The 24,441-nt window shown below is 50.3% G+C and overlaps 1 protein-coding gene across 1 annotated transcript in view; it reads left to right on the plus strand.

Moving 5' to 3' along the window:
- The first annotated feature begins 5,787 nt into the window (after nucleotides 1-5,787).
- The window catches only part of LOC128838339 (cytochrome P450 2D14-like), a 34,666-nt gene continuing 16,012 nt past the window's right edge, over nucleotides 5,788-24,441 (plus strand). Inside the window, exons 1-5 of the mRNA XM_054030453.1 lie at nucleotides 5,788-6,046; nucleotides 13,455-13,626; nucleotides 14,932-15,084; nucleotides 15,856-16,016; nucleotides 16,146-16,319. Of these exons, the coding sequence (XP_053886428.1) occupies nucleotides 5,834-6,046; nucleotides 13,455-13,626; nucleotides 14,932-15,084; nucleotides 15,856-16,016; nucleotides 16,146-16,319 (873 nt within the window). The 5' untranslated portion in view covers nucleotides 5,788-5,833. The remainder of the gene's footprint in view (nucleotides 6,047-13,454; nucleotides 13,627-14,931; nucleotides 15,085-15,855; nucleotides 16,017-16,145; nucleotides 16,320-24,441) is intronic.

The following is a 24,441-nucleotide window of genomic DNA, read 5'->3' on the forward strand; positions in this document are numbered from 1 at the left end:
CTCTATGGGTGTTACCTCACTCCAAATAATAGACTAGAAACTGACACTTTCAAGTCACTTTCACAGTATTGCCAACCCCAAATGTTCAAAAATCATGAATCAGGCTGACCAAAAATCACGAGATTACGTAAAAGTAATAGATTTGGTGTTCTTTTTATTTGCCTTCTGCTTTTTGAGTCTTTCCGGTGCACTGGGGTCACATTTTGAAGCTTTCTCCACAACTACAAGGGCTAGAAACTTTATTTTTCTTTAAGAATGCAGGCTGAAATCATCACATATCCACCTGACTCCAGGGGCTGGGGCTTGAGACTCATGACAAAATCATGAGAGTTGGTAACACTGCTTTCACTTCTGTTTAAAGGCTAGTTAGTTTCCAGAAGGCTCTTAAACACAACACTACAGTGATCGAGTTGCAGTTCTCACCGGAGAATATTTAAAACCAAACACCAAGAAAATTCCAGATTTTAAAGTTGAGAAAAAAATGGAGACTTCTGAGGTATATAAGGGCTACTGCAGGCAGGAAAGGAAAATAAACAGACACAGGAGCTCTGGGCAGCTCTTCTTCTTGAAAGAAAGTTGGAGGGTCAAATCTTCTAGTCCTTAATCCAGTAAAACTTCTATTGTCATCAGTGCCTCCACTCATTGATATTAACATGTGCTCAATAACTATACACTTCCTCCTTACATATCTGAACCATCTTATCCAGGGTTATACATTTTATACACATTGGCTCAGGGACTTTGTATTCTGGCATATGCTGAACCATAGGTGCTGTAGCCCTAAGGATTAATCTGCTTGTCTGTATAAATATATCTTTCTTATAAAATGAGTATTTGATGTATTAGATTTATAGATTTTATATTAAAAGTAAGTTTAGCTGTAATGCAAGAGACCTACCTACAGGTTAAACTCTGTATGTTACAGCTAATGCGTAGTTAACACCTTTTTGAGACCCTTCCCAGGAAAAAGTAAAATTAGGCAAAACACCCACGCAGATGTCTAAAGACCTTTACCTAAACCAATAGTAAAATGGGGTGGAAAATGAGGGGTTTTGCCCACATTCTAACATATTTATCACAAGTGCATACATACCTGTCATCCATACGCACATGCATACTAGCCTATGGGTAAGTGTACCCTAACGTTTCCGTGGGGGAAGAATGAAATATGGGCATAAGAGGGAGGATTTCCGATTAAATACCTTATAAAAAGGCAAGCAGCTTGCCATTAGACAGGCAATCTACCCACCTATCTGCTCCTGTCTACTCTTCATTGCCTCCACCTTTCAACTACGAATCGATACTACTCATCTTCCACACGACTGTTAACTATTGATAGGTCGTTCATTCTTTTCAAGACTGTAAGTTAAAAAGGGATTTAATCTCATTTACATTTTATTTAGCTAAGGCATATAGAGTTAATTTAGAAAGCAAGTCACTTTGCAGTAGCTTCCTTTACTAGAAGTGTGAAAAATGCCCAAGGTGTTGCCAGCACCAGATTATTATCAAGAACAGGGTGTGAGTATTAATCTATTTTGCAGTGTATAGCCTTATATTCTCTTAAAGAACTGTGATACAAGTGTAACTCTGTAATTCTAACTGTTTTACCATTTACTTACTATCTTCATTGATTTTAATAAAAAGTCTTTATGACCACATCTGTTTCTGTGTAAACTTCCTGTCAAAACCCCGAATTTCCTTTTATAAACTCTGTGAAGCCTGATTCAGGACGAACTCTATCTTCTGATTAAACAAATTGGTGAGCCAAATACCCACACTAATTAATATTCACAATAATTATTAAAACTATTAAAATTAATAAAATTATTAATTAATTAAAGAAAAATAAAATTAAGTGGGTAAATTAAATCAACACTACTAACTTACTCCAAATCAGGCTACAGTGCTGACTTTTGTTTTTGCCAGTGGGTGCTTTTTGAAGAGGTGTGTGTTTGGGAGGGGGAGGGGCAGTCTGCCAGTATTGGGGGAGGCTATTTTCAGCATATTTATACACTTCCATATTCTAGTTTTTGCATGTGTCTATCATTTGTATCTTTACTATTTTAATAATGATTAAATTGTTATGAACTACATAATTACATGATCATGAATTACAGTATATTAAAATCATTGCAATCACCTACAAGCTGTATTCACTAAGGTCCCAGTTTAAAGACATTATGTCTCACTGAAGCTTTCTGGATGAAACTGTCAGAAATCTTATTTACATCTAATTCCTGGTATGGTCTTGATGCACGTTAAGGACTGCTACTTTATTCAGTTGCGTCTGTCCCATTGATGACTGGAGATAATTTTTAAGTCTTCTGAAGCTGGAGAATGAGTTTGGGATGATATGGGCACAGTGAGAAGGATTCTTATAAATTTGCAGTACTCTGGAAACATAGTGCTTCCAGAGTACTGGAAATGACTCCAAGATCTCTTTCTTGATGGGTAACAGCTAATTTAGGCACCATCATTTGGTATGTATAGTTGAGATTATATTTTGCTATGTGCATTACTTTGCATTTAACATTGAATTTCATCTGTCATTTTCTTGCCAAGTCACCCAGTTTTGTGGGATCCCTTTGTAACTCTTTGCGGTCTTTTTGGACTTAACACATGATTGGACCCCACTGTACACATGTGGTTCCTTCATATTACGTTTGTGTAAAGAGAAAAATATAAGATCAAAACTGGAATTACACTAGGGTTACCATATTTCCACAAACAAAAAAGAGGACACTGGGGGGGGGGAAGCCCCGCCCTAGCCCCGCCCCACCCCATCCACTCCCTCCCACTTCCCACCCCCTGACTGCTCCCCTCAGAACCCCAACCCCCCCTGCTTCTTGTCCCCTGACTGCCCCCTGCTGAGAACCCCCTACCCTAACTGACCCCCCAGGACCCTACCTGTCCCCTGACTGCCCTGACCCTTATCCACTCGCATGGGTGGCAGGGTTGTAGAAATTTTGGTGGTGCCCAGAACCCCCCACCCCACCTGCCTAAGGCTCTGGGAGGGGGGTTGGGTGGGGGGAGGAGGTCTGGGGTGCAGGTCCCGGGCTGGGGATTAGGGTGCAGGAGGGGTGCAGGTTCTGGGATAGAGTTTGGGTGCTGGGTGCAGGCTCCGGGCTGGGGCAGAGGGTGGGTGTGCAGGAGGGGGTGAGGGGTGCAGGCTCTGGGATGGAGTTTGGGGGTGAGAGGCGGTGCAAAGGGAGGGGGTGCAGGCTTTGGGAGGAAGTTTGAGGGCAGGAGGGGGTGTGTGGGAAGGGGGAGGGAGTTTGGGGATAGGAGGGGATGCAGGGGTGAGGGCTGTGAGTCTGGGGATGAGGGGTTCATGATGCAGGAGGGGGCTCAGGGATGGAGCAGAGGATTAGGGTGTGTGGGGATGAGGGCTGGGGCTGGGGGGGTTGGGGTGTTGGAGAGGCTCAGGGCTAGGGTGGAAGGGCAGGGTAAGGGTAGCCTGTCTTCCCATTAGTGGATGGGGGCACTAGGACCCGGGGGCAGCAGACAGCAGTTGCTGCTGGCTCTGGCAGTACACGCAGACAAGGGAGAGGCAGACAGGGAGGGGGGACCCACGGAGGGGGGGATGCGCAGAGGGGGGATGGCAGGTGGAGGCTGGGGACCCATCCAACACTCCCCCGCTCCCTGACTGCACCCCCCCCCCGACTCCTCTTACCATTCTGGCTCCACGTGTTTGCAAAACACACTGCCCGGTGGGTCGGTTTGTGTGTTACACAGGACTACAGAGAGAGGGAGGGGGGAGCAGGGGAGGGCTCTGGCTGCTGGAGGCCAATGGGAGTGGGTCAATCGGCCTAGCCGCCCAATCAGCAGCCACACTCTGCATGGAAGGGCGGGAGGGAGGCGAGGGAGAAAACCTCCCCGGACATTTTAACCTTGTTACCAATTCCTCCCGGACGGCTATTTAGAGACGCAAAAGCCGGACATGTCCGGGGAAATACGAACGGATGGTAACCCTATAAATAGTCATTGCGCTAGAGAGAGAGGTTGACTATATATATAGTGCAGTGATTCAGGCACTCACCTCAGATACGGGAAACCCAACTTCAAGGCCCTGGTCTGATGAGTATTTATACAAAATGGGAAACCTTCAATGGGAGAGATTAAGCAAAACCCACTCCATGGTACCCCCTGTCCCAGTGGTTATGGTACTCATCTAGGAGACCTTATTTCAAGTCCCTGGTCCTCTGAGGCAGTGTAGAGATTTGAACCTGGGTCTTCTACATCCTAAGTGAGTGCTGTAACCACTGGGTTGTTGGGTATGAGAGTGCCTCCTCCTCCAGCTGTGTTTTATGTGGGGCCCGACCCAGTAAACATGCTCTAAGGCAGCCCCTGAGTACCTCCAGGATTGGGCCCCACAGGCAAGATAGCTGGGGAATGCCTAGTTTGTGAATCCTGCTAGGGCTTAAACATGAGTTGCTTTTCACTTGCAATGCTGGAATGCCTGACTTCATGGGGTCTTTGGGTGGCTGTGAAGACCCCCTACAGGACAGACATATATACAGTAACACGCTCTAAAAATCTGATTGGACATTTATTTTTAACACAAATCACCATGGGCCAGAACCGGTGCGGGAAAAAGATGTTACTGAATTGACTGTGTAACGTATGTAGTACACAAGTGCCCCAGACACGTGGCTGCAGCCTGTCTGCTTGACACCAGTGGATTGCATGCTCATGGATCTAGCTGGAAGGAAAATCCTGTCTTGTGAGTGTCTGTCCTAATTACCACTTGCTTGCTGGATAAACCACTTCATTATGGGTTAGTGTCTACACAAGGAATGTAGATCGCGTGGGGATAGCTTCCCAGGCAGCATGATTTCACATCTTATTCTACCACACTAGGAAGCTATCCCCCCTGCAAACTACATCTCTGCGTAGGCATTACTTACCATCACTGCTACATTTATGGTTTACTCTCTTGCTTAAAAACATGGAGAAAAATATGCTCATTGGTCCTATTCTTTACATGTATTCTCCTTGTCACATATATAATGCCTCCAAATTGCTGTACACAGAGAGCAGGAAGGTGGCAGAGATAGAACCAAGCCAGAGACCTGTACAGACATGAGATTTGGTAAGCAGACATGAGATTTTAATCCTAACCATATCAAACATCATCAGTTCAAAGGTAGGATACCAAAGAATCAGATGCCACAATGCACATTACACCAATCCTCACATGCCACCCGTTAGTGAATTATTATACATACATTATTTAGGGGGGATTCCTGTCAAACTCTGTGCACCTCTGCCAGTTGGCATCAGGAGGTGCCTTTCTCCCTCATGTTATATCATGGGTTCTCAAACTGGGGGTTGGGACCCCTCAAGGGGTCATGAGGTTATTATAGGGGGGGTCGTGAGTTGTCAGTCTGCACCCCAAACCCCGCTTTGCCTCCAGCATTTATAATGGTGTTAAATATATTAAAAATGTGTCTTTAATTTATAAGGGGGGGTGGCACTCAGAGGCTTTTTATGTGAAAGGGGTCACCAGTACAAAAGTTTGAGAACCACTGTGTTACATACCACAGATGCCGGAAATGGAGCTATGCCCTTTCCCTTTTGCAGGGGCTGGGCCACGCTTCCTTACCACTCCCCTGTGAGTTTGTATTATCTAGGCAGAGGAGGCGCTACAGAGAAATTCTGGCCAAGCAGCTCCAAGCTTTATCAAGAGAGGGGCGGGTGTCTGAGAAATAAATAGAGAGAGAGAAGGGGAACGGGTGGAGACAGAAATAGCAAAGAGGGAGAGAACAGGAGCAGGAAAAAGAGGCAGGGGTGAGAGTTAAAAACACGTGGGGGGGCAAAGGGGAGAACGATCATGGAGCTGCTCCTGTGGCTCTGGTCCCAGCTTCGAGCCTGCGGGAACAACCTCCCAGCACTGGGCATAGCCCTCACAGTCTTCGCTCTGCTATTTGATTTCCTGAAGCGCAGGAAGAGCTGGAGTCGCTACCCACCAGGGCCGACCTCGCTGCCTTTCATTGGGACCATGCTGCAGATCGATTTCCACAACCCGCACCGCTCCTTTACCCAGGTCAGTGCCAGAGGGGATGGAGAGCACAGCTAAGGTGACCAGATAGCAAGTGTGAAAAACTGGGACGGGCTGGGGGGTAATTGGCATCTACATAAGACAAAACCCTGGATATCAGAACTGTCCCTATAAAATCAGGACATCTGGTCACCCTAAGCACAGCGTTCTGGGGAACAGAGCTGGTGCGGGCAGGTGGTTCCTTAATCCAGCAGGTATGGGCTGGAGGGGTTATTTTACATGCTGGGGCATGTCAGTAGCAGTCAGTCCACTAGGGGAGGAGGGGCTCTAACCCTCTCTGATTACAGCAGAACCTCAAAGATAGGAACAGCAGAGTGTTGGACTTACCGGTCAACCGGACACCCTCTGGAACCGGAAGTCCTCAATAAATCAGGCAGGCAGCAGCGCAGAACAACAACAACAAAAAATACCCCCGCAAATACCGTACTGCCTGGGGCTCAGGGCTTCAGCCAAGGGGGTTGAGGCCACAGCCGCAGGGTGGGAGACTCAGGGCTGGGGGGACTCGGGGCTTCTGACCCTCGGGAGCAGCAGGGTTCAGAGCTTTAGGGGCGGGAGGGATGGGGCTCCTAGCTTCAGCCCCGGGTAGGGCGCCGGGGCTCAGGGCTTTAGCTAGCAGGGGAGCACCCCAGCACTCCCACTGTAGCTAAAGTCCCAAGTCCTGGCGCCGCTGCTGAAGCTGGGAACGGAGCCGAGGGGAGCCCCGGCACCCCCTGCGGGCCAGGGCAGGAGCAGAGATGCTGGGCTGAAGCCCCGCCCCCTCGGTCTAAAGCCCGGAGCCCTGGCGCTCCTGCTGGGCAGAAGCCCTGAGCGCTCCGCCCCGGGTCAGAAGCTTCCGACTCTCCTGCTCCCGCTCTGACTCCCCCGACCCCCACCCACCCTGGGGGTGCAGCCCCAATCCTCCCCCCTCCCCCCCCCCCCCCCGCTGAGGTCCCTAACCTCCTCTTCAGAGTTACAGACGGACACCTGAGGTGTCCCTAACTGCGAGGTTCTCCTGTATCTGCTGTGGCTTTGCTCTGGCTCTAGAATCCAGAGGGCAACATTCCACTCCCAAGCCCAGTAGAATTCTCTGCACGTGTTGTGATAGCGCTGGAGGAGAGTGACACACTCTCTCTCGCTCGCTCTCTTTACCTTCGCCCTGTAATTTCAGTTGGAGACATTGTAGTGTGCTGGGATGTTGCACAATATTAGCACTGTTAAACAGCTGCTGCATTCCACCTCAGAGATGTCTGCACTTCAGTGGTGGGTGAACTGGTCCTTTTATGTACCATTTATAGCCTCTGGGATGAAAAGGGCTAGTGAAGGATTTATTGTATATGAAAATTCACTTGTCTCTGCTCAGATCCATTAATTCAAAAGTTTCTCTGGTTTGGGGATGTGGATGCATAGACGACAGCTTCCTTGTAGAAATGATAAAGAGTCTCAGCAAAAGTGAACAAAACCATAATCTCCAGGATATGCTTTTATGTAATCTCCAGGAAACTTTAGGATGTGCTTGCTGGCTGTGTCTGCCCTAACAAGAGCACATACAACCCCTACAGGGTTAGTTCTTTCAAGTGAATGCTTTTTCCTGTCTGGGAAACTATTGATGTAGCTGTGATGGGTTAGATCACAGAACCCCCCTTGGGAACTGCCACCTGATCTGCCAAGACTATCTCTGATCCTGCTTTCCTGCCCTGTCAGTTTAGGACTTCAGTGCCCTGACTTGTTAGCCTGCTGCAAACCCAGACCCAGGTCTGAATCATGTCCCCTAACAGCTATAGGCTTACCTGAAATCAGCTAACAGACATGTTGTTATCTTTAACATTCAGATGCCCAACTCCCCATTGGGTCTAAACCCAAATAAATCCGTTTTACCCTGTATAAATCATAAACTCCTTCGGAGACCCTTTTCCAGTCCCCCCAATACATCACTTTCAAGTGGCAGGCCCCGGCCTTCACTTCACTCTGGTGTGGGACAATGTTCCCTCTAATTTTTCCCATCCATGTGCAGAATGAATTTTGTTATGTGCACCAACATGGAGGCGATGTGTGGCAGAGGTGGGGCCGAAGGGTTCGGAGTGTGAGAAGGGGCTTAGGGCTGGGATGCAGGGGGTGAGGGCTCTGACTGGGGGGATGGGCTCTGGGATGGAGCCAGGGATGAGGGGTTCAGGGTGTGGGAGGGGGCTCAGGGCTGGGGCAGTGGGTTGAGGTGTGGGGTGCTGAGGGCTCCAGCTGGGGCTGGGGATGAGGTGTTTGGGGTGCAGGCTGCCCCAGAGCTGCAGTGGGGAGAAAGGACTCCCCCCAGTCTTCTCCCTGCCACAGCAGATCCAGGGCTGGGGCCAGGGGAGAAACGCCTCTCCCCGCCCCAGCCCCTGGGCTGGCGGAGTCCTCTCTCCCTGCTGCAGCCCCGGAGCTGGGAGGGTGTGACGTGTTGGATCACAGAAACCCTCTTGGGAGCTGCCACCCAATGTACCAAGACTACTTCTATCCCTGTTTTCCCTGCCAGCTCAGGACTCCAGCACCCTGTCTTGCTGAGCCAGACACTCCCGTCTGCTCCAACACAGACCCAGGGTCTGAACCACGTGCCCCAAAGCTGCAGGTTTACCTCAAAACAGCTCACAGAAGTGTGCTTGTCTTTAGCACTCAGATGCCCAACTCCCAGTGGGGTCTAAACCCAAATAAATCTGTTTTACTCTGCATAAAGCTTATGCAGGGTAAACTCATAAATTGTTTGCTCTCTATAACACTGATAGAGAGATATGCACAGTTGTTTGCTCCCCCAGGTATTAATACATACTCTGAGTTAATTAATAAGTAAAAAGTGATTTTATTAAATACAGAAAGTAGGATTTAAGTGGTTCCAAGTAGTACCAGACAGAACAAAGTAAGTCACCAAGCAAAATAAAATAAAACATGCAAATCTAGGTCTAATCAAACTGAATACAGATAATCTCACCCTCAGAGATGCTTCAATAATTTTTTTCCTCAGACTGGACACCTTCCAGGCCTGGGCACAATTCTTTCCCCTGGTACAGCTCTTGTTCCAGCTCAGGTGGTAGCTAGGGGATTCCTCATGATGGCTCTCCTCTTTGTTCTGTTCCACCCATTTATATATCTTTTGCATAAGGCGGGAATCCTTTGTCCCTCTGGACTCCCCCACCCCAAAATGGAAAAGCACTAGGTTAACGATGGATACCAGTTTAGGTGACATGATCACATGTCACTGTAAGACCCCAAGCCTTCATTCCTCCCAGCCTGACTCACAGGAAGGCTTGCCTGCAAACAGAGCCGTCCACAGTCAATTGTCCTGGTTGATGGAAGCCATCAAGATTCCAAACCACCATTAATGGCCCACACTTTGCATAATTACAATAGGCCCTCAGAGTTATATTTCATATTTCTAGTTTCAGATATAAGAGTGATACATTTATACAAATAGGATGACCATGCTCAGTAGATTATAAGCTTTGTAATGATACCTTACAAGAGACCTTTTGCATGAAGCATATAAAATCATACAGAGTGCAACATCACAGTAGCTTGTGGCAACTAAATCATATTATATTTTGTGATTATAGTTGCCAAACTCCAGAGGCCCCTTTTCTAGGCTGGTACCTTTCAACACTCCAGTCACAGGGAAACTGGGTCTGGTTCTTGTTTTCACCATGCAGTAGAAAGAGCTTTTGAGTTTCCAGATCAAATCAGATGATGACAATGCTAACAACACTTTTGACCTGTAGCTGCTTTTAACTCCACATTTTTAGTAACAACATATTATTCCCTTTTCTGCCCCTATTTCCATTTCACACAATTTCATTTTGCTTTCTTGCATTTCTGACAGAACGGAAATGAAAACTGCTCCTTTTACTTACAGAATCATGGAAATCAAAGATAGAAATGGTCTATTCTTATCCACCCCTCTACCTTCTAGTGGTATGCCCCTGAGGGCTTTATCCAGTTTTAATGACCAGCAATGAGGCTTTCATCACTTCCCCAAAGAAACTTCCCCAGACTGATACACCTCTCGCTGAGGATTTGTTTCTTGATGTCCAGAGTAAATTTTCCTTTATTTAGACTCATTCCATTACTCCTTCATCCAACCCTAAACAATTTCCCTCCATCCTTTGCATTTGAACCTTTCAAAGACTTGCTGGCAGCAATCAGTCTCCCACCTTAGATATTTGACCAGTCTATATATTTAGATCATTTTATCTTTCCTCATGAATCAGCCCATCCAGCTGTCTAATCTCTTTTGTGGCTTTTCTCTGAATTCTCCCCATTTTAATCAGTATCTTTCTGGTAATGAGGTGAATGCCGGCAATGCTAGGCACTGTTACAGATGCAGGTTTGCATGGGCGGCAGGTATAATAGGCCAGGAAAGGCAAAAACCTCCCCTGGTGCAGCCACCACCGACCCTGCCACCGGACACCTGGGCTGTGGTGGCCTCACCTCTTCCCCTCCCTGCTAGGAATGGGCTTGTGCGGGAAGTTTTTGCTACTTTATTATGCGCCATGCAGGTTCCTGGGTAGCTGAGGAGGCGGTATCTGCTACTCAGCGTCCCGAGTCCCTTGGACTCCCCAGAGACATTACTGATGAACCCGGGAAGCGGAGTAGCAGATACCGCCCTTCTCAGCCACCCGGGAACCTGCATGGCGCATATAAAAGCTCGGCATTCTTCGCCTGGCTGCTCCTCTCCAGCACTCTCCACCCCCTCTCTGGAGGTCCACCCTGCCACTCACCTGTTCCTCCTCTCATCGCTGCTTGGCCGCCCCCCTGCTCGCCCCCCCCCCGCCACCATTCGCTGGTCCCTCTCCCCCCTCCCCCGCTTGACCCGCACATGGCGAGGGGCAGCAGGGGGGCTGACCAGGAAGGGGAGGAGAGATGCATGCAGCGAGCAGCGAGGGGGAAAAGCAGGGGAGGGTGGGGGAGGAGGGACCAGTGAGCAGCAGCGGGGGGGGACGAGCAGGAAGGGGGAAGGATAGGAGGGTTGCACTTGGTGAGCAGCGATGGGGCTGAGTGGTTGGGGAGGAGGGATGACAGCGGGGAGGGCCGAGCAGGAAAAGGGGGAGGACGAGCAAGGGAGGTGGTGGAGCGGGGTTGGAGTGTGGATGGGGCCGTGGGCGGAAAAGGTGGGATGGGGAGCTAGCCTCCGGCCGGTCTAACATTTCTGTCTGGCCCGCCAGGCTCTTTGGCTGCCCCCTGAAGAGCTCCGGGCCACTAAAACTCCCACAGCGCAGCGGGGTGCTCAGGCAGGCAGCCTGCCTGCCATGGCCCCACACCGCTCCCAGAAACGGCCGGCGGCTTCTGGCATGTCTCTGTGTGCCGCTGGCGGGGGTGGGGGGGGGGAAGGCGGCTCTGCGCGCTGCTCCCTGCAGTGGCGGGGAGCCCAGCGCCCTTTAAATCCCCGCCGCGGAAGCCGGTTCGGTCTGGCACGGCATCCTGGCTCTTGCCGGTACGCCAGACCGGATCGGACCGGCTTACTTTCACTTCTGAATGCAGCCCTCTGCCCCCAGAATTATGCCCATGTTAAAAAGTGGGCAGGCCTGGCCCTCCCAATTTTAAAACTGGGGGGCCATGGCTCCCTGCACCCTCCCCTTCACCTCCTTGTTCCGGCACCCCTGCTCTTGGATCACTATAACAGGCTTACCATGGAGTCACAGACAGTCTCCCTCTCCAGTTTATCTTGCCACCCAGACAAACTGGACTTAGTGATAAATGGTCACCAAAAATCACACCACATTCAGGTTGCTCCCAGTCCCAAGAGACCAGTCACTTACCCCAGATCAGTTGGTACCCTAGATCTTACACCAAAGACAACACCTGTAGCCAATCCTGTAATAAATGATCAAAGGTTTGTTAACTAGGAAAAAGAAATAACAGAGTTATTTGCAGGTTCAAGCAAGCAAACGTATACACACAAATGAGTTCTCATCTAAAACCTAAGGGTGACCGAGTTGCAGTGATCTGTCTATTCAAAGCGTCTTTCAGGGCGGACCCAGCAGGCAGCCCTGGGGAACTCTCGCCCTGTAAGAGTTCAGACAGCCAAACAGATGGAAAATTTTCCTGTGACTTTGTTTTATTTCCTTCATTCAGCTTCCAAGTCCACAGGACAGGCTTCCTTGCACATGGCATTTCCAAGGTGGGATAGGCCCATTAGCCAATCCTTTGTTTGCAATATTCCTTGATGACCCAGCTGATTTTGATAGTCCTTCTGGATGGGGTGGGAGAGAATTCCTGTGCCTGCGTTCACAAGTTCAGAGCCAGGGACAGCTCTATGTATTTTGCCGCCCCAAGCACGGCAGTCAGGTGGCTTTTGGCAGCGTGCCTGCGGGAGGTCCCTGGTCCCGCGGCTTTGGCTTACTCGCCGCCGAATTGCTGCCGAAACCGCAGGACCAGCAGACCTCCCGCAGGCGCATCACCGAAGGCTCCCTGACTGCCCCCCCCAGCGATGGGCAGGCCGCCCCCCGTGGCTTGCCGCCCCAGGCATGCGCTTGGTGCGCTGGTGCCTGGAGCCGCCCTTGTTTAGAGCAGACATTTGCAAAGTTATAAAGCAAAACTTACATATTTTCTTATGGCGCGGAACACAGACATTGCAAGTGAGATTAATGCCTGCAGCAACTTACAAGCATTTCATAGTCTAAACACTAAATACATTCTTGTAAGACTAATACCTATTTTGAGCAAACTAACATATAGGTGAACTGGTGGGTCTCCAGCAATGAGTTTGTTAGTTCTCAGTGCCTGCAGCCTAGGCAAGAGCTTGCACCTCGTTTGCCACCATCACAGCAAATGCCCCCCCAATCCCTTATGTCAGTAATTTTTATTTTGTATGTATCTGTAGCTAGCACTGCTGTACCCTCTGTGATAATATTAGATTTCATAAACTAAGCAAGGTTGGGCCTGGTCAGTATTAGAATGGGATATCTCCTAGGCAAAGCCATGTGCTGCAGGAAGTGTTGTAGAAGGCTCTCTGTGTCGGTGGTTAAACCAGTGCCACACCATGGTTTTAAGGAACAATGTACGCTTGGGTCTGTTATATTTGAAGACACCAAAAGAGGTCCTGACCGCCGGTAGTCATTAAAGACCCCGTGACATTTTCACAAGATCCCTGGCCAAATTTCAACTTGGTTAGTTATGTTCTCCTGACATAAACTCTTTCCGCAGCTTCAGCTGACAATGGTGGTATTCTTCACTCCTTGTGTAACTGGCTGTGTAGTGCTGCTGTGAGTTGTTCCACTCCAGAGGTGGCTGCACATCAGTGATTAGCTAACAAGCCCAATAGAGTGCTCTGAGATCCTTCGAAGTTAGAGAGTGAACAGAAATGCAAGATGATATTTTCCAGGCTTGCTTTCCAGCAAATTTAAGTGTCATCTGGCTTCCAACAATATATTTTTCCTTTTTCTTTTTTTGGCAGCTGAGTAAAAAATATGGAAATGTCTTTAGTCTCCAGAACTGCTGGAGTAATATGATAGTAGTGAATGGATTCAAAGCAATAAAGGAAGCATTGGTCCAGAAATCAGAGGACTTTGCTGACCGACCGTACTTTCCTATACATGAGCACTTGGGTTATGGAGAGAACTCCAAAGGCAAGTACCTTGGAAACTAACATTGTTCTCTGGTAGTGTTGCAGGGGGACTGGCTTTATTATATGAGCTCCTGGAGAGGTTAAAGGGGACTTAAGGAGTCAGGGTCGGCTCCAGGCACCAACGTAGCAAGCTGGTGCTTGGGGTGGCACATGGAAGGGGGCGGCACGTCCGACTCTTCGGCGGCAATTCGGCAGTGGGTCCCTCGGTCCCTCTTGCGGGAAGGACCTGCCGCCGAATTGCCGCTGAAGAATGAAGCGGTGGAGGTCGAGTTGGGGCGGAAGTGCCGCAGATCGCGATTGCGGCTTTTTTTTTTTTTTTGGCTGCTTGGGGTGGCAAAAACCCTGGAGCCGGCCCTGTAAGGAGTGAACTGCCTCCCTTTCTTGTCCCTCTGCTGATGTCGCTTTTGCTGGAGTCTGCCCCTGACACTACCTCTCATGAGGAGGAAGTCAGGTTAGATGAAAATGGGGACTCTCCTTCCCAACTGCAGCGCTGCAACAACTACTAAGATGTGGCCAGTCTGAAATGTTCAGTAGAATGTACATGCTAATCAATACTGATTGGCTGCCATTGTCAGAACGGGCAGATTCCTATCCCTCACCACATGTATGTACCTTTCTCGGCTTGTAAAAAAAATAACCTCCTTCTGAGGAACCTCCAGGACCCAAGAGTGAAAGTGGGGGAGGGTAGAAATAAATGCAACCTAAAAGGGAGGCTTGTTGGGCTGGAATAATCTTGGGTTATCCCAAAAGCACTTTCATAACAAAGATTAGAGCTGGAAAAATATCTGTAGAGCCACATATTCTCAACCTCGCCCTGGCCCATACTCTGGCCAATGCAGGGATGCTCCCTATAGTATGTTCTCCAGTGCTTTGTCCAATCCAATTTTAAATGACTTGTGATGGGGCATCCATTAATTCCTTTGAGAGACTATTGAGTAGTTTAGTAGATCTAATAATTGGGAAATGTTTTCTCACATCCAGCCTGAAGCTCACTCCCTCACAGTATAGCATGGCTTAGCTCCATTGACTACATCAGGTTATACCAGCTGCGGATCTGACCCTGAATTTCATCCCATTACTCCTAGCTATATCTTGGACCTCCCTGAATAATCCCTCTCCTTCTGCACTATGAAGGATGCAAAAATAGCTCCCATTAGTTGCCATTTGGTGAAGCTATACTTAGTTCCTTTTATGCTTCCTCACAAACCAGTCCCACCAGGTCAGCCCTATTTTGTTGCTATCCTGTGAATTTTGCATGGTGTGCTCCCAGAGGTTATTATGTCTCTTGTTTATTAATACTTTCCAGGGGTGGTGCTTGCAAGATATGGTCATGCCTGGAAGGTGCAAAGGAGATTTGCACTCTCCACCTTGAAGAACTTTGGGATGGGAAAGAAATCCCTGGAGGAGCGGATGACTGAGGAAGCTGGATTTCTATGCTCTGCGTTCTGTTCTGAACAAGGTTTGTAGCATCAAGGGAGATGGGGCAGGGGATCAGTGTAACTCCCATAGATAAGGAAATGAAAGGATAAAATGACTGATTATGAAGGAAGGAATAATAACACAGTATCTCACATTTTTACATAATGCCTTATAGCCAGAAGGATACTAAAGTGCTTTGGAGACCAGACACATAGTGATCATTCATCCAGCACTATCATGAAGCCACCTCTGGGGTTGAACCTGACAGCTATTTTAACATGACAGTTTGTGATGGGAAGTAAAAACAAACAAACAAAACCCAACATCTCCAATTGAATGTGTAAGGGGAATTTTAGGGTGGTAGAATGTAATTACCTCAGCTGGAATTTGGTGAAGGCATCAACACGTAACACATTTCCAAAACATGCCATGAAGTCTTTAAGGACATCACTTTTATGCCTCAACTTAAAAACATCTGTAGCAGCATAGTAACATCTGTCTTTACACAGGAACCATGGGTTCAGTACTGAGGCAAAGAGATGAGTACCACTCACTGAATCTGGAGCACAAACCTGAAATTCTTAAGTTTTCCATGGTGCTCTTTCTTCCATGTATTTACCAGGCCCAACCCTGTTAGTATGGACATCTTTAACTTCCCCAGGTTACATGAGCATGGACTTTAAACTGGTTTGTTCCATAAGCAGTCTTGAAATGTTAGAGGTTCTTGCTCAGTGTGTTCCATGCAGCGAGGGGCAGGCTACAATGATGTTGTGACTCCTAATGTCTTTGGTTGGTCCTGTATGTTTTTCAGGTCGTCCTTTTGATCCACATTTTCTTATAAACAACGCAGTTAGCAATGTGATCTGCTCCCTCGTCTATAGTGAGCGCTTTGACTATGACAATAAGCAATTTCAGAGGATACTGCATTTGTTTGAACAGGCCTTGAAGGAAGAAGCTGGATTCCTGCCCCAGGTAACTCAGCACGTATGATTTGGTCGGTAAGAAGCTGCCATTTGATTGATCAGTAAGATTGTAGTTTAGTGATTCTTTTCTGGGAGCCATAGGGTGTGGTTTTCTCTCTCTCTCACTGTATTATCTTAGCTCCTTCTCGTAGTACCTTGGCTGCTGCGCATCCCTGGAGTGTCACAGAGCGTCTTCCGATCCCAAAAGGAGGTCCTGAACTTCATAGATGAGCTTGTGAAGGAGCACAGGATGACCTGGAATCCTACCCAAAAGAGAGACTTCACTGATGCTTTTCTACAAGAGCTAGAGAAGGTAGGAGAGGAAAGGCAGGTGTAGATCTCTTTGACTCTATGAATATATTAGTGATGGGAACACTCCCTATTAGCTTCCCTTGTCCCTTGTTGTAAAGTTTACAGGTAAAATCTTATTGCTAATAGAACTGCTATGAACAGCTCCCTGTTCTATTTCTTCTGGTTTTCCCTTATCTAGTGAGTCTAATGAGTTCATGCTCAGAAATCAGCTGAAGAATAGGCTGATACTTGGAATTTTAATATGTGCCCAGTGAAGTCAAAGGTGAGACTTCTATGCAGTGCCGTAACAAGGGGGAGGCGAGTGAGGCACTTGCCTCGGGTACACAAGGTGGGGGGGGGGAAGGACGACACAGAAAGCGGTGGAGAGAAAAAAAAAAAGCTGCTGGCACGGAGATATTTAAAACCAGGGTGATCTCCCGCGGCCCCACCTGCAGCCCACCCGCGCCACCCCCGAGTGTCCCCCGACCCCGACTTGCTTCCCTAGGGTTACCATTCGTCCGGATTCCCCCGGAAATGTCCGGCTTTTTAAGCTAAAAATAGCATCTGGGGGGAATTTGTAAATGTCCGGACTTCCCCCCCATGCAGAGCACGCGCGGCTAACAGTGCTGCTGGCCGGTGTCACTTACTTCGGGCTCCGACACTCAGCCAGAGAGGGCTCCTCCTCCTCCCTCCCTCCCTCCCTGCATCGCAGATCGGCTCCGGCAGTCTGGAGCTCCTCCCCCGCTGCTGCCCAGCGGCTCAGGCAGTTCCTGAGCAAGTTCACCAGACATTAGGTGAAGAAAGGCCAACAACAAGTGGGGCAGGGGGTGGGAGAAGGAACAGGGAGGTTCTGGAGGGGGCAGTCAAGAGACGGGGGGGTCAGGAGTTCGGGGGGGGCTTTCTGGGGGAGGGTGGATAAGGTTTTGGGCAGTCAGGGTACAGGTAGGGTCCTGGGGGGCAATTGGGGGGGGTCTTAGGAGGGGGCAGTTAGGGGACAAGGAACAGGGAGGCTTAGGTAGGGGGTGGGGTTCTGGAGGGCAGTTAGGAGCAGGGGTCCCAGGAGGGGGCAGTCAGGGACAAGGGGGGGTTGGGAGTTCTGGGGGGGGCTGTCAGGGGGCAGGAGTGGGGAGAGGGATCGGAGCTGTCGGGATAGGGAGCAGAGGGGTTTAGATGGGTTGGGAGTTCTGGGGGGGGGCTGTCAGGGGGTGGGGAGTGGTTGGATGGGGCATGGGAGTCCCAGGGGTCTGTCTGGGGGTGGGGGTGTGGATAAGGGTTGGGGCAGTCAGGGTACAGGTAGGGGGTAGAGTCCTAGGGGGCCAGTTAGGTGGGGGGAGGGTCTCAGGAGGGGGCAGTCAGGGGACAAGATGCAGGGAGGCTTAGGTAGGGGGTGGAGTCCTGGGGGGCAGTTAGGGGCAGGGGTCCCAGGAGGGGGCAGTCAGGGGACAAGGAGCTGGGGGAGGGTTAGGCGTTCTGAGGGGGGGAAGTGGGAGGGGCAGGGGCGGGGCTAGGGCAGGACAGGGGCGGGGCTCCTCCCGTCCTCTTTTTTGCTTGCTGGATTATGGTAACCCTATGCTTCCCCCCCTCTTCCCAGCCCGGAGCAGAGCAGCTCCATGCTACCTCCCTGCAGCAACTGCTGCCACAGGGTCCTAATGCCCCCCATCTCACTGCCAGGGCAGACTGACTGTGAGCCTGCCCTTCCCCCTCAGACCCTTTCATTTTCCAATGGGACCCTCCACCAGCACAGCTCCCCCCTCCCCCCCGCCACAGTCACCGCTCCTGCCCCATGTTGGGCAAGGAGGCAGCCCCATCCCTCACCCCCAGTGAAGCTACAGTCAGGAGCAACAGCAGGGGAGAAGGTGCACGCAGCACTCCCCGGCACCCACCACGGGGGAGGTGAGGGAGATTTCTGGACCTGAGAGAGGCCCTAGGAGCACATGCAGTGACAGTTGTGGGGGTGAGTGTGCTGCTGGGGGTGGGGGTGGGAAAGGTGGGCTCCTCCCCCAGAGTTTGCTGCTGCCGGCAAGGAAAGGGCTGGGGGAGTCCTCTCTGGCCCCTATCCCAGAGCAGCCTGCCTCCACCCCAAACACATCCCCTGCTCTGCCGCACCCCAGAGCCCACACCCCCAGCCAGAGCCCTCACCCCCCATACACCCCTACCCTCTGCCTGAGCCCCCCCAGCACCCCAAACACCTTATCCCCAGTCCCAGCCAAAGCCCTCACCCCCCGGACCCCAACCCTCTGCCCCAGCCCTGAGCCCCTCCCACACCCCAAACCTCCCATTCCCAGCCCCAAACAAAGCCCTCACCCCTACTCTCGCCCTGAGCCCCTCCCACACTGCAAACCCCTCATCTGCAGCCACAACCCACTGCCCTCACCCCTGCACCCCATCCCTCTGCACCCCTCCCATCCCCAAACTCCCTCCCAGCAGGGCCGGCTCTAGGATTTTTGCCGCCCCAAGCCAAAATAATTTTGGCTGCCCCCTGGCCCAGCCCTGGGCTCCTCGCTGCACCCCCCTGCCGCCCTAGCCCTGGGCTCTCCCCCCCTGACCCACACCCCCCTGCCGCCCCAGCCCTGGGCTCTCACCCCCCCACCCGCACCCTCCTACCGCCCCAGACCTGGGCTCCCTCCTATCCCTCCACCACTGTCCCCCACCTGCACCCTTCTTCCGCCGCAGCCCTGGGTCACTGGTAACTTGCTCCCAGGGCAGGTCATTCAGCAGGAATTTTGGATGTGCACAGAACACAGACAGGATTGGTTCCCATAAGGTTACAGAACTGCAGTAAAGTGGAATAATTTTCAGCTTGTGTGATTGGAGGATATCTGGATGCGTTTTATAAGACTGTCCTACATAAATGAGGAAAAGTTGAGGTGCCTTTATTATTCTTTTGTTCCACTCTTTCTTTCTATGGGGAATTTGCCAATGCAATATCACTGTCTTCCTTTTAAACAAACAAACAAACAAAAAGCAATGGCTGTTGAAAATAGCAATTCCAGTCCTAATAACCACTGGGAAGCATTTCTTGCTCAATTTTATCCTATTTTTTCTACAGCAAGTTACAGTGGTTCAGTATATTTGATTTGGGAGAAATGAAGTAACAGCTGCCCAAACTGAGCTTGAGCACTCCTGAATTTTGAGGTGTTCAAATCTGGAAGGCAGGTGCTGGAGGGGGCTGTGGCTCCGCAGGGGAGCACGGCAGCATGTATGCAGCAGCGTGTCTGGCGCTGCGCGAAGCCAGACACACTGGTCTGATTGGCACGGTAAGGGAGCTGGGGGGTTGGAGAAGGGGTAGGGGGTTCCATGGGGGCAGTCAAGGGACAGGGAGCAGGGGGGGTTGGATGGGGCGGAGGTTCGGGGGGGGCAGTCAGGGGCAGGGAGAAGGGGGGATTAGATGGGTCGGGGGTTAGACAGGTCAGGGGTTCGGGGGGGCAGTCAGGGGTCAGGCAGCAGTTGGATAGGCATGGGAGTCCCAGGGGCTTGTCAGGGGACAGGTAGGGGGTGGGATCCTAGGGGGGAAGTTGGGGGAGTCTCAGGAGGGGGCAGTTGGGGACAAGGAGAAGGGAGGCTTAGATAGGGGGTGGGGTCCCGGGAGGGGGCAATCAGGGGACAAGGACCAGTGGGGCTTAGATAGGGGGTGGGGTCCCGGGAGGGGGCAATCAGGGGACAAGGATCAGTGGGGCTTAGGGGGTGAGGTCCCAGGAAGGGGCAATCAGGGGACAAGGACCAGTGGGGCCTAGATAGGGGGTGGGATCCTGGGGGGCAGTTGGGGCAGGGGTCCCGGGAGAGGGTGGTCAGGGGACAGGGGGGTTGGATGGGTTGGGGTTTCTGTGTGGGGCAGTCGGAGGGAGTGGATGGTGGCAGGGTGGGGCTACCATCCCTCCCCATGAAGTGTCCTATTTTTTGAATGTTAAAATATGGTATCCCTACTCACAGTGCAGCTCTCCATTCATAGCAGGCTGCAGCATGAGGTCTCAGCTTCCTCACTCCCTCCCCCTCTTTCCTGTTGGTAGTGACCAAGAGAATGATGGGAAATGTAGTTCTTTCCCTGCTCCAGGGCTGGCTCTATAGGCAGGGAGCTAACCAAGGAACTACAGCTCCCAGGGCCCCCTGTTGGTTCTCAGCTCCCATGCTGGATCCCTGCCGTCCCTGCAAATGGGCTGTCCCAAGCACGTGCTTGCTTTGCTGGTGCCTAGAGCTGCCCCTGCCTCCTAGAGCCTGCACCCCAATCTCCTGCTCCAGCCTCGGGCCTGCACCCCAAACCTCCTCCCTCACCCAAACTCCCTCCCAGAGCCTTGGGCGGGTGGGGGGGGGTGGAGTTTGGGCGGGGGTGGATTCTGGGCACCACTAAAATTTCTACAAACCTGCCATCCCTGATCCTGCCCTGCAAACCTGAACTCCCAGCATTCTCAGGACACATGCTGATCCCTAGTGGCCACTGCTAATATCCAGCACCTCCCTCCTCTCTTAACCTGTGAGTCTCTCTCTGGATTGGAACCAGGGCCGTCCTCAGCCATAGGCAGAATAGGTAGTCGCGTAGGGCACTGCTCTTCCTGGGACACCACACGCTCTGCCGGACAGACGGGAAGCAGTGGAGCATGTAAGAGCTGTGCTGGGTCCTAGAGAGAGCCGCATGCCTGCAGCACAGTCTGAGGGAGGGGATTGGCTGCTGGGGTCTCTGGGAAGGGGTGGGGGAAGGAACTCACCTGTGATGACTCATGCATCCGAAGAAGTGAGGTTTTTACTCACAAAAGCTTATGCCCAAATAAATCTGTTAGTCTTTAAGGTGCCACCAGACTCCTTGTTGTTTTTGTAGATACAGACTAACACGGCTACCCCCTGATACTTGTCACCTGTGATTGTGACTCTCTCCCCTGGCGTGAGGTGAGGCAGACTGGGTGGCTCTGGCAGTATCCTTTGTTGCCCCCCCCCCCCCCACGGAGCACCCCTCTCTTCCTCCGGCAGGACTGGGTTGGGTGAGGTGCTAGGGGAAGAGGGGGCGGGGCGTTGCGTGCTGAGGAATGAAAGTGAAACTAGCTCACTTCCTCGGCAGCTAGCCAGGGCTGGAATGTCACACACAGTTGGCTGGACTGGGGAAAGGGTGACCAGATGTGTGAAAAATCAGGACAGGGGGTTGGGAAAGGGTGACCAGATGTCCCACTTTTATAGGGACAGTCCCAATTTTGTTTTTTTGTTTGTTTGTTTTTTCTTATACAGGCTCTTAACCCTCCACCCCCTGTCCTGATTTTTCACACTTGCAGTCTGGTCACCCTCGGTCGGGGGTAATTGGTGCCTCTATAAGACAAAGCCCCAAATATCGTGACTGGCCCTATAAAATCAGGACATCTGGTCACCCTAGCTGGGGAGCGTGTTTCTCCCCCGGGCTGGCAGCGATCCATCTCATCCAGGGGGAACTGCGCAGGGCAGGATGAGCTGCTGTGGCTCCGTGGGTGCCCCGTCCCTGAGATCAGATGCTGTGCTAACTTCGCCATGGTCTGTTGGGCTGGCGATGGTGCCCATTGGCGTGTGATTGGACCTGAGGGCTTGCTGCTGCTGTTGCCACTTTGCACCCCAAGAGGTGGATTTTGGGGTTCTGCAGTTTTCCACCGATCTCCTCCTCTACTGCAGCTGTTGGACCAGCAGGCTGGGGGTGAGCCAAGCATGGAAGCAGTACTGTGTTGCCATTTAGAGTGTCATTTAACAACTTTGTTTGCCAAAAATGCTTGCTAACAATCCTGAATCCAATTTCAATATTAAAAAAATAAAAATCAATATCTTAGCGAAAAACAGAAAATTAAGTTGTTGACAATTATTTGTGACAGGTTTGGTATGGGGCAGGGAGTGGGCCAGTTTTCCTCAGAGAAACACAAAATGTTGACTGGCTTTCCTATAACTCTGTTACTGCTGAATAGAGCCCTCCAACAACTGTAATGCGTATCTCCTTACTAGTGTCTAGAGTGACCATATGTTGTACTAAGATTCTTTTGCTTTTTTTCCCAGTGAGTCAGTATAGCTTTTGCCAGCCCAGAGTTGGGCAGCCAATGTCTTACGTTTTCACAAGGTTTTGTCCAACTTTCATAAATAAATACATGGTTAATACGAGTTAAAAAGGCCAGGGACACTTCCTTTGTGTAGAATCTGTGCAGCAGATCATGCTAGAGCTGTGAAAATGTCAGTTTTTGATGGAACTTTAGAGGCAGTGATTTATCATGTATTTCTGGCAGTGCCCCAAATGTGCTGCTATTGCTCACGTCTTTCCAAAGAAAAATAAGGCACAATAGGACTTCTGTAACATTTCTGTGCTACCTTAATCTAGATAAAAAGAACAGGAGTACTTGTGTCACCTAAGAGACTAACAAATTTATTAGAGCATAAGCTTTCGTGGGCTACAGCCCACTTCTTCGGATGCATATAGAGTGTGTTAGCCAAATGGGCTCGTTTCCCCCTGGAGCTGCCCAATTACCCCAAGGAGGCACGGGAGTCGAGAAGACGGCTTCAAGTTCTTTATTGATCAGTCAGCTGAGCGGGTGTCCCCCTCGACTCATGCCAGAGGGAGGAACACACCTTACAAAGCACAACTGGGCTTTTTTATACAGAGAGACAAACAACTTAGCGTGTCTAAATTCTGCTAACCTATGCTTTGTTTAAATTCAGTTCTAGTAGTAATCAGGATACATCTGTTTAGCTTCCCGTCCTTCACATTCCTTTCCCAGGGTCCGTCCAACCCCCTCCCCTTTGCCATATATCTTCTATACATCCTGTATACGTGCAGCTTTATGCATGGGAAACGACAGTGAGAACTGAGATAAGCATCTTTACTGGGATAACAAGCAGAAGCCGAGATAAACATGTTTTTCAGTTTTTGGGCCTAACAAGATTCCCCCCTAAAAAGCATTTTGAGAGCCTTATGGCCCCCAATCCTCAGCCTTCACCGGCTGGTATAGGGCCATCATTTGTTGGTGTATAATTTGATTAGCCATTCGTCAGACTAATGCAACTACACAGGGAGCTAAGCAAGCTAGGGTTAATAGGGTTGTAATAAAGAGTACAAAGAGAAGAAGGCCTTCTCGGAGCCATCCCAGTTGCGGTAACCAGGACGTGAACCAGTCCGTATTCCACCCACCCCATGTTTGGACCGGGACATGGGCTAACTTCCTCATTTCTTTTGTTAGCTGTTTTACCGCCTTTCCATTATCATTTATTTGTAAACAGCAATTAGATTCGTTTAATTTTGCACAAATTCCCCCTTCTTCTGCCAGCAAATAATCAAGAACTAGATGGTGCTGGTAGAGCACATTCCTCATCTGAGTGGACTGATCGGCCAAAAGATCAAGAGCTGCAGCCGTCTGATTAGTTATTATTTCTAAGATGGCTTGCAGCCTAATTATCCGATTCAAGTTGTAAACGGGCTCCCTTGCCCCTGAGATCCACTCAGTAGGATTCCATGTAGCTGGACCATAATGTTTTATAATTCTCTCAGGGGGCCACTCCTGAGCCCCCCATGTTTGGGAGCTTCCGGCGGTCAGGGTGGAATCCACGAATCGCCTTTCTCTAATTAAACCTTAATTCCCAATTTATTTCCCTGCATCTGGGGTAATAGAAAGAACAAGGGTCTTATATATCCAACATAACATATCCCAGACCAATTTGGAGGCAATCTTCAGTAGGCATAGGACCCGCAGATCCAATAATGGCCCTTTAGAGCCCAGGTTCCATTAGCAAAGGGGCCATCCCAGGTTTCCTCATTCTCATCGTCCTCTAGATGGTCAAAATATAAAGGATTACCTGGCCCTAAAGGTCCCCCCACCATTCCATCAGCTGAACTGCAATAATCACATCTCCATGCCCCAGCTCCTGCTTTCCAGACACAATCGCAGCCCCATTTTGGCTGATTGGTGCTAGACCAGAATTGTTTAAAACCCCATACTCGAGTTCCATTCTGATTCTGCCATGCCCATTTGAAACCACTGTACCCCGTGGTCCTTGCTAGTGGTATTGTCTACCTGGCAACTCGTGAATAGGGCGTCAAAGAACCCATCCTGTCCTACCGCCCTGCAACCTTCGGCCGTAGGGTAGTATTGTTTGGAGCATTTCACCCAACTATTATTGGTGAGCCTCACATGGGTCTGGTTCCATTGCCCCTGATATTT

The sequence above is a fragment of the Malaclemys terrapin genome, chromosome 1 (assembly GCF_027887155.1).
Source record: "Malaclemys terrapin pileata isolate rMalTer1 chromosome 1, rMalTer1.hap1, whole genome shotgun sequence".
Lineage (NCBI taxonomy): Eukaryota > Metazoa > Chordata > Testudines > Emydidae > Malaclemys > Malaclemys terrapin.